A 10,098-nucleotide genomic window follows, 5' to 3' on the forward strand; every position below is an offset into this window, starting at 1 on the left:
AAAGAAGAAAATGGCTGGAAAGAGAAAGAAAAAAATTTAAAAGAAAAATAAAACAAAGAAAGATATCATAATTAATTTTTTTATTAAAAATTAATATATATGACGTGGCAGACGAGTATGTTCACTCTCTCACTAAAATCTGGGTGTGACCTTTTAGGAGGCTACATATTTCAATTTAAAATGTATAGAGAGGTATTAGGACCTCCCGCAAAGTATGATTGTGTAGTTGAAAATTCTGTAGTAGATTAAAGGGGCATTTGACCATTTTCTCAAAAACATAAATTGAAAAATTGGTTCTATTTCTACTAAAAATTCATGTCAGGGTTGAGTCCCAAATTCTCGATTCCTTTAAAAGTTAAAATATCTAGTAATTTCTGTCTGCTTCCCTTCAAATTTGGTTCTATTGTTTTTATTATCTCTAACATATAAATTTTTTAAAAAATTTAACATTCGTGACATTTTTCATAATATGATTCTTAGAAAGATTAAGAAGACTAGTTTCACTAATATTAAATAAAAAGAACGAGCTCAAAAAGAAATAAATTATGATAATAATTGCGAAAAAATTCAAACCCCTAGCCATTTATAAGATGATCATCAGAAATGGCCAGAGGTCTCAAATAAATCACAATTTTATTGTAATTTATTTCTTTTTGTGCTCGTTATTTTTATTTTATATTAGTGAAATTCGTTTTCTTAATTTTTCTGAGAATCAAATCATGAAAAATGTCATCGACGTTGAATTTCTAAAAGACTTATGTTGACGGAAAAAGAAAGACTAAATTCGAAAGGAAGCGGACATAAATTAAAGGACGCTTTGACTCTCGAAGGAATCAAGGATTTTGACACAGCCCTAGCATAAATCATTGATAGAAATTAGATTCCCAAGTCATTTTTTAGCTCGCACCTTTTATAAAAATAATATAATCATTATCAAATTCTACAAATAAACTTTCATCATAATACAACTTGGTGTTTAATTATTAAAATTTAATACTCTATTATATAGTAGTAACTATCTTTCAATTATAAGAGCTAAAAATTGGTTATTTGTGAAATTTATTCGAAATGATTTAATTTGTTCTTTATTTAAGACTTTTCTCAACTAATTAGTGGTACATTAAAATTATTTATGTTCTTTCATTTATTTTATGTTTGATTTGATATAAAACATTAAAATATTTTTGCTTTTGAGTTTTCTTGAATAAGCATTTTTAGTTCTTACGTGATATATATATATGTTATACGCTATCTATATAATATAGATACATTACATAATGATGTACAAATATCGCTGATATGATGTTGATGTGCCTTGCTTTGTGTATTGACATAATTGATTATAACATTTTAGGGTGAACTTATTGTACTTTTAAACCGTTCAGGGAGGTGGTAAGATTCTTATGAAGTTAAAGTGTATAGTAAAAAATTCGATAATAGTCTATTTAACTATTTTCTCATTGTCCCTCATTGGTTATGTTTCTTATCTATTCAACCGTGATTGATCTATACAACATTAATGATGCTAGAGTTAATCGATTCATACATATCGTCATAATTTGGAGTGATACCAATAAAATATTATCACGTATTTAAATGAAGTAGCACACAATTTAAGCTGAATAAAGATCAATTAAAGGTTTTTAAGTTTTCAAAATAACATATCTTATAATTTAATACAAGTTTGAGTCAAGCGTTCCTGGATCCCGATTCGATAATGTTCGAGCTATTCGATTCGCGCCATTATTCAAACAAATCAAACATATTCAAATATTTAAAAAAAATAAAAATACACACATCAAACTAATTAACGAGCAATCAAATGTCTCTAGGTTTCCAATTTTATCACTCAATTTAATCAAACAAATTAAAAATCAGATAAAAATAAGATACTAGTTATTTGGACACAACAAAAAGGGTAATAAATGCACTACTCTTCCTAAAAAAGAACATATGTATATATATAAAAAACCTTTTCTACAGCAATTGGCTACAAGAAGAAATTGCCAATTTTGGGTTCCAGTAAGCAGAGTGCCGCCATATCATCATCGTTCTCCGCCACCTAACCGGTACACTCCATTTTCTTGATTTTCCGATTGAAAAAGCTCAACTGTCCGTATACAATTTACCCTTTAATTTCCTTTTGTTGTACAGAAATGGACAGCTTAAATGCTGCTGGAGTAACGGAAAATTCCATCATCGGCTCCGATGAAGGGGGCGGCTCCCCCACCCATGAAACTGACATTGACATGGGTGATGTTAAAGCTGAGCCTGTTGAGTATCCATCGCCTCCTGCGTCCCGTTTTCGAGAAGGTGAAAAAGTTCTTGCCTTTCATAGCCAACAACTCTATGAAGCTAAGGTACAACATTCCTTACCCTGCTAATCTTGAACCTTTTTTTTTGTGCATTTGGGTAAAAAAGACTGATTTTTTATCTGACTTGTTTGATTTCAATTATTTGAGTAGAAGTTTGATTGAGTGGGAAATTTGAGTAGCTTAGTTGGTTGTGTAGCTGAACTTTCACCGTGTTGGTGAGGTTTCAATTTGCACCTTCTGATCCCCTCCACCATTTCTTATATACCCAATTTAAAGAAGAAAAAAGAGTAGTCTTTTCCTGGTGTATCCTTGTCTTATGGTTTATGTTAAAAATTAAGATGATAAGGGATGCAGCTATATATAAGATCACAGGGGAGATGATTAAGGTAGATACAAGGATTTACTGTTAGAATTCAAAATCTCTAGAAAGCAACGGTCGTTATGTAAAAGTGCTAACAGTGACCGAGTCAAGATTTTCACTGTCAAAAATCTCTAGAAAGAAACGGTTGTTAAGTAAAAATATTAATAGTGTCGGAGTCAGGATTTTCAGAATGTAAAGAGATAAACATAGGGGATTCAACATTAACTATAATACATAAAAAATACTTCTGACAGTATATATAAGTGTAGTTAGTTGACGAACCCCCTTGCGCTACCCTAGCTCCACCTCTGAGTGCTCACTTGACTAAAATCTATTCGCAACTAATACATATGGTCGGTATAGATTTTTTTTCCATTGTGCTCTACTTTTGCAAAGTTTATATGGATTGCAAGGGATTGTAGGTCATTCGAGACGACTTCCTTTCCAATTATGTTAGGTCTACCTCGTCCCCTTATAACATCTCACTAACCATGGGTTTACATCTGTGGGCGGATGACGGGACCATCTCAAGTGACCTCTCATTTATCATCGATGTCTGCTAATCGAACCTTTTCGTGAATGTGATCATTTCTAATCTTGGCTAGACTTTATGGCCGCACATCCATTGTAGTATCCACATTTCACAACACTCAGTTTGTGGTTGTGTTGAACTTTAGAAAACCAACATTCACCCTTATATAAGTTGTTGGTTTTATAATTGTTCTATAGAACTTACATTTCACTTTTATATACAACCACTCGATTTTAATTCACTTATCATTCCATTCTCTTGTAAAGGAAATATTTTAAAATTGATGAATCTAGTTTTGGATTGATCTGCTACGGGCACAACCTCCTTAACATCTGCAATGAGAATCATTAACGTCGTAATTAATATTGATTTTCTATAACCACTGGAGTCTGACTCATCCTAGAAGAAATTGCATAATTTCAATATGTCATACAACACTTTTAAAAACAAATGACCATACATTATGTTATTGTGAAGAGAATTTGGTGATAGGAAAAATGATCTTCTAAAGTAGAAACTAATTTAATTTAGAGAGGAAGTCATTGATCATGTGGATTGCGAAGGGATTCGGTTCATGAATCATGTTGCTAGTAAGTAGATCTAACCATTCCACATGATTTTTTGTTTTCTTCGTGTAAAACTTCCAGTCTATAATTCTGTCTTACCTGTGAAAGTCTAAATATTAGTTAATCTTATTCTTAATGCCAATTTTCCCCATGAATTTTGTACTCATCTACTGCTTTTGAATTTTTCTTCTTCTTTTTTCTGGGTGAGAAGGTTCAAAAAGCTGTGTATCAAATGAGGGAGTGGAGATATTTTGTTCATTATCTGGTAAGTATTAGCCCTCCAGCTCTATGATATTTTAAAAATTCCATTTTTTAACAGTTAACATTGTTGTCATCCATCTTCTGTTAAGTTGGTAGAGAGTACTTCCTCTTGGATATGAATCTGTTGCATGGGGAGCAAAAAAAGGTGACTGTTTAGATATGTGCTTAACCAATGCTTCTTTTACCTTTTTCAGGGTTGGAACAAAAGGTGAGTACATCATTCAAGCTTTTCCTCAGGCAGAAGTTTAATTCTAAATAAAATTCTTGTTGGCGGCAAGTTTTCAAATTGACGTGCATTTGATTAATCGATAAGTTCCATAATCATATGGTTCTTAAAAGTCAATTCGGTAGTCTCTAGCATTTCCCTCACACTAGTTCACCTTTCATTCAACTGACTCAAGTTCCTTCTTTATAAACGATTGACCTGCTTATGATGTTTCCATCCTTTCTTAAAAATTTGCTGAAATCAGATGTTTTTTCGATGCTTCTAGCCTGTATTGGTGACTGTAAGTAGTGATTTGGTTTACACCTGGTCAAGCATAGAGTGGTTTATTTGATTCACTTTTTGTGCATTTCATCAAGGAAGGCATTTATCTTTTTGATTTCTCTTTCACTTTTAACAGCTGGGATGAATGGGCGGGCATAGATCGATTAATGAAACACACAGAAGAGAATGTTCAGAAGCAGCAGGAGCTTAAGAAAAAACAGGATACAGATAAAAATGAGAAGGCTGCACGTGGATCACAAATGAAAACTAAAGGTTCTACAGGTTAGATCACTTGTACTCTACTGAATAAGCTATGGGGAGGTTTCCGTCTTGTCCTATATCTGAAAAGGTCCCTCTGCTGGTCTACCCTCTCCCCTCCTCTTTTCGTGGCGGACGGGCTGGGTTGCTTCTATTTTTCTGTGATTAGAAGAGTCCATCTGTTGGCTTTTGAAAGAAGATCATTTTCTATAGATGACAAAAGTAATCTTTTCATGCTCCAGATTTAATTTATGTGCACAGGTTTTACATCTTTGATCTGAAATATTCCTATTTTGATGTATGTGTTTTATAGGATTTTCAGAATTCATACTTTTTCTGCTGTTATCTTGTTTTTCTCTATGCTTTTTAAGTAGTCTATTTCCTTCTTAAATCTGGGAAGTTTATAATGTACTTGATTCCATTCAGTTATTGTTTGATTACAGGGAAAAGAGGCAGAAAGCGAAAGAGTGATGTTCCACCGAAGGTACATTTGTGTTCTATTTTACCTTTTCTGTGCTAAAAATCGGATGCTTATTAAGGTTTCTGTTGCAATAATGAAGGTAGAGTCCTTATTTTAATTACACTTTTTTCTGTAAAAATATGTCCATTTTGTTTCCTTGTCCCTTTTAGGTCTCTTTGTGTGTTTTCTTGATTGATTTAGGTGTTACTTGTTAGATTATAATCTAGCTGTTTGTCAGGACAAGGATGGTCCTCCTCCAGAAAAGCTTGTCAATATCCAAATACCGCCACAATTGAAGAAACAGCTGGTTGATGATTGTGAATTTGTCAACCACTTGGGCAAGGTAAGGACATGATAAATGCTCCAACTTTCTGATTGTCTCCTTAAAACATTGTTAGGATATCTACTATGCCATGTTGCTTAATTACTTTTCATGAAAAATCTCCATATTCTCAAACCTGCTGTCTTTTGTTATTGTACTTGTAGTAGTTTGGTGTAGACTGGGAGTTCATTTTTATCTCCTTTATTTTAAGTTAGAACATTGAGCATTTGCGGTTTACTCTACGAACTGTGTATATTAAACTCATATCTCATTTCTTTTGTTTTGCGCTTTAAGCCAATTCATAATGTAGTCTAAGTTGTACACTGCTTTCTTAATTTTTACTTAATTGCTTGATGAGAAGACGAATTTAGAATCATTGTCCAGGAAAAAAGGTGAAATATGTGATTGATTACACTCTCTTATCTCTAAAACACTTTTACTTTCTTTTTCTCAATGCAAAACATCTGATATCTTTCAATAAATTGTGAAGTAATTCTTCTCCAATAATTCAAGCTAATTTGGTTATTTTTTTCCTTTTTCCGACAATACAAACTAATAGACTGGTTCTGCTTTATTATTTCGAACTTGACAAGTACTCCCTTTGTTTAGAACTCTACTTTCATATTTGAAACTTAAATTTCAAACCTCTCCCTATTTCAGCGTCTCTAATGACTTATCAAACGTTTTAGTAGCAATGCGTATTGTTATCACTTATAAAAGTAGGTCATTTCTTGTGGAATGAAAGCATCAGATGCTCATTAACACACTTTTTTCAACTTCGTTGTGATTCAACCCTTATGTTGTAGGTAAAAGATCAATTATACATGAAGAAGAGAGTAACAATGTCTTTGATATGACACTATTGCTAGCAGTTATTTCATTGTCACCTTTTTGTAGTTTCAACTTGGGGCTAAATGAAATAGTTGACTTTTAATTAAAGTTTCCAGAAGAGTTTTTGTAGGCGTAAAGCATAAAGTTGAGCACTTTATCTAGGTTTATACTGAGATAGATATTTAGCTTAGTTGGCATGACCTAGAGAAAGAGAAATATCCTATTTTATCCTTCTCAGAACTCTCATTCTGGTGGGAAGGATGTTATATTCTGAAAATAGAAGATGTTATTACTGAAACCTAAAGGAAGATGTTTTTGACCTAACTTGAATTCGCATCTTGAATGTCATATACACTCTGCTTTCTTTTCTGTTCAAATTTGTGGACCTGGTATGTCTCGTTTCTCCATCTTTTATTGGGATTTGGGGGATAATTGACAGCTCTCTATCCTGTTAATTTGGTTGAGTTGACGGGACAATTTTATGCAGCTTGTCAGACTTCCTCGTTCTCCAAATGTGGAAGACATACTACAGAAATATCATGACTATCGGCTGAAAAAGGATGGACTGTAAGTTCTCTATCATATATGTCACTTAAATATTTCTCTAATTATTTGATAGGTTACTATTTTATTTCCTTTCATTTCATTTCATTAAATTTTACCTTCTTAGAGTCTCTGTTGTTTATGATAATAGTAGAAGAGAGGGGCACTATTTTATGGTCTAGAGAATTATTTCCTTGAACTTGATTTATCAAAAAAAAAAAAATGCTTTCATCTTTGCAAAGAATCTTTTAAGTCTATCTGTGAGTTGGACTGCAAAGTTTCTATGTCTTATATCTCGTGGATTTGTTTCGACAACAAACTCTTAGGAATATATATTTAATGTTGATGACCACCTATTATCTGCTTCACTTCTTTCCGTTGTCTTATGAAGATGCAAGAATCTGCTAAATTTTCTTCTTAACATTTCTAATTTGTTGATCTTTTGAGTAGCATTGATTCCATACATCAAGTAATACAAGCTGAATGACTAGTAAATTAAATTTTACCTTAATTGATTCTGGTGGGTGAAGGATATCTGAGTCTGTTGGAGAGATTCTTAATGGTTTGCAATGCTACTTCGACAAAGCACTTCCTGCTATGCTCCTCTACAAAAACGAGCGGGAACAGTTTGAGAAATCAATTAAAGAAGATGTCTCACCTTCTTCCGTGTATGGAGCTGAGCATTTCTTACGCCTTTTTGGTACGTTCCATTTTAATCAAATTTTCAAGCAGTTGATGAATCAGATGTTGCATGTCTTAATATGCAACTGTTTAGTTTTCGTATTATACGTTTGAAACTTAGCTACTATACTTGTTGACTTCAAAGTCTTCATCTCTGGGTGTGTAATTACCTTAAGTTTGCTATTTGGTGACTTTGTTCCATCCGACTTATGGCTATGCAACTCTCATCCAGCTAGGAGAACCTTTTATTTTCATCTAATTCCTTTTTGGATAAGTTACAGGGAGTAACCACAATATTTGTAGATTATTTATGTGGTTACACGGAGCCATAGGTGGTGAAGACTAAATCCCATGTCAAGATGTAAAATAATTTCTTTAGACTTTTGCATCAAAATTCAATGTTGCAGAGGCACAGAGTAGTAAGCAGCCTTAGTATATTATACATTAAGTGAGTGATACAGATGCTTGTGAATGGTTTTGCCGAGTTTCACTGTCACTTCATGATTGTGAAGTTGATTTTACTTTAAACTTGACTTTCACATCCAACATCGATATATACCTTTAACAGCCACTCCTTTTGTTGTCTGCAGTTAAGTTGCCGGAGATTCTGTTCTATGCAAGTATTGAAGATGAGACATTGACAGAGTTGAAGCAGATGTTGCAAGACTTTCTCAGGTTTAGATATCTTATGTTTCTGACACAGTGACAGAGATTTTCTTAACTTGATTTTAGGCCCTTAGTTTTTGCTTTCCTTGAACCGAGTGTCTCTCGGAAACAACCTCTCTATCTGCCAAGTTAGGGGTAAGGTCTGGTACACTCTACCCTCTCCAGACCCCGCTTGTTGTTGATGATTTTAGGACTTCAGGAATACTAAAGAGATTATGAGAAGTGTGTATGTCTACCTAAAATAATGAGTGGAAAAAATCTCCTCTTCATGATAAGAAGGTGGTGGCTTATCAATTGAAATCATTAGTTCATAAATTAAGACCTTCAATACCGATTTCCTAGTCCTCAACATCATCAGTCAAGACATCAGTACGAGAAGATCAATCATCATTCTTAGAACTCCCATTAAATAACTCATGATATGATTGATCCATAGTATTGATCATCTACCACGTCCTACGGAATTTTCAAATTCAGCTTCCCCGAGATTATTTAGGATAGAGCAATTAGTGTGATCAGTGGGCAATTTGTGGGTCTCTTTCGATTTCATACACACAATCACAATTCAGACTTTGATACTGCTACAGCAAATACTGGTCATAGTTGAGCGGAAGACATCAGCCCGTTTCATCTTTGGCCGATGGTGATCAGAATGATTCCCTTGGCAGTGCATTATATTTTGTCCTTGTTCCAACCGTTCAATGTTCCCCTTCTAATTCCTAGGAAGATTTGATCAACTCTATCAATCTATTCAAGTAACTCCTTTAGTATGCAGATGCCCATTATAAGAAAGATGGTCTTTAGCTAGAACTCCCTGAGCTATCTTTGTTCACGACATTGACCCTCTATATCGGATGTGGATTACCACGATTAGTAGGTAACTTTGTGAGTTAGTCTCATTACTCCATAGCCAATTGTACAAGTCCAATTCTTTCGTATTCTAACAACTGATATCTTATTTTGGAATCGCGTGCTGATAATAGATGTTTATTACAATCCAGCAAATAATCTAACTTATCTTCCTTCCTTCCAGATTCCTGCAGAAGAATCAAAGTGCATTTTTCCTGTCGGCGTACCATTCTATAGACGATTCTGATGTGGTTGTCATGAATGAGGAAAACTGAGTTGGAACCTTTCTTGTTCTAGTGTATATATATATACTTCTGTATCACACCTGGTGATGTATATTCTCTGGTTTCAGTGTACAACTTTATGTTGTATTACTAGGCATGTAACTAGTATCTTTTGCTACTTATTGCCTGTTATGTTCTGGCTCTTGAAAACAGTTATCTAAGTACCCAAACTATATTATATTAGATAGGAGAAAGAAATGTGTTTGTTGACTCTATTTTAGATTTCTCTCTCTTTTTCTTGTATCCAGGTTTTAATCGGTAAACACGTCTTCATTGTGTCAGTTGAACTCCAACTCATAAAATGAGTTTCTAGATACTTTTACTATTGGTGTTGTTAAGTGTTCACGACACAAAACGGGGACGAGTTAGAGCGGTTAGTTGTTAGTTGGTACATGTACCGTCACAAATTCGTATATGAAGAAAATAAGAAAGTATCTCATATTAGAACTTTTCTAGAAGATAAATTTAGTGTGATGTAGACTGCTTCAATTAAGCCTTGAAGATATTGTTTTCCATGGGGTACCTCACCCCATACTCTATACCATGCCAATAAATATAGTTTTGAAAGTCAACAAGTTGTTTGATACTCCACTCGACTATAACTTTCATGACTTAAAAGCTATCTCCGTTTCAATTTATTTGGTATAAAATTTATAAAAATAAAAGAGATTTTAAATTTTAT

General features: G+C 33.6%; 1 protein-coding gene across 1 annotated transcript; it reads left to right on the forward strand.

Moving 5' to 3' along the window:
• The first annotated feature begins 1,951 nt into the window (after nucleotides 1-1,951).
• On the forward strand, nucleotides 1,952-9,631 carry LOC101243988 (MRG family protein). The gene is made up of 11 exons (NM_001321476.1): nucleotides 1,952-2,069; nucleotides 2,155-2,360; nucleotides 3,986-4,039; nucleotides 4,230-4,243; nucleotides 4,659-4,804; nucleotides 5,224-5,264; nucleotides 5,479-5,583; nucleotides 6,881-6,960; nucleotides 7,467-7,636; nucleotides 8,208-8,292; nucleotides 9,317-9,631. Exons 2-11 carry the CDS (start codon nucleotides 2,157-2,159, stop codon nucleotides 9,405-9,407), a joined length of 990 nt encoding a protein of 329 aa, NP_001308405.1. The 5' UTR covers nucleotides 1,952-2,069; nucleotides 2,155-2,156; the 3' UTR covers nucleotides 9,408-9,631.
• The last annotated feature ends 467 nt before the right edge of the window (nucleotides 9,632-10,098 follow it).

This window comes from Solanum lycopersicum, chromosome 4, assembly GCF_036512215.1.
Source record: "Solanum lycopersicum chromosome 4, SLM_r2.1".
Classification (NCBI taxonomy): Eukaryota; Viridiplantae; Streptophyta; class Magnoliopsida; order Solanales; family Solanaceae; genus Solanum; species Solanum lycopersicum.

Bases quoted from the DNA above. Each gene is read 5' to 3' on its own strand.
- LOC101243988 (NM_001321476.1), top strand. From the start codon at position 2,157: ATGGACAGCTTAAATGCTGCTGGAGTAACGGAAAATTCCATCATCGGC. The intron at 5,265-5,478 runs GTACATTTGTGT...GCTGTTTGTCAG, and splicing joins AGAGTGATGTTCCACCGAAG to GACAAGGATGGTCCTCCTCC. The intron at 5,584-6,880 runs GTAAGGACATGA...AATTTTATGCAG, and splicing joins TTGTCAACCACTTGGGCAAG to CTTGTCAGACTTCCTCGTTC.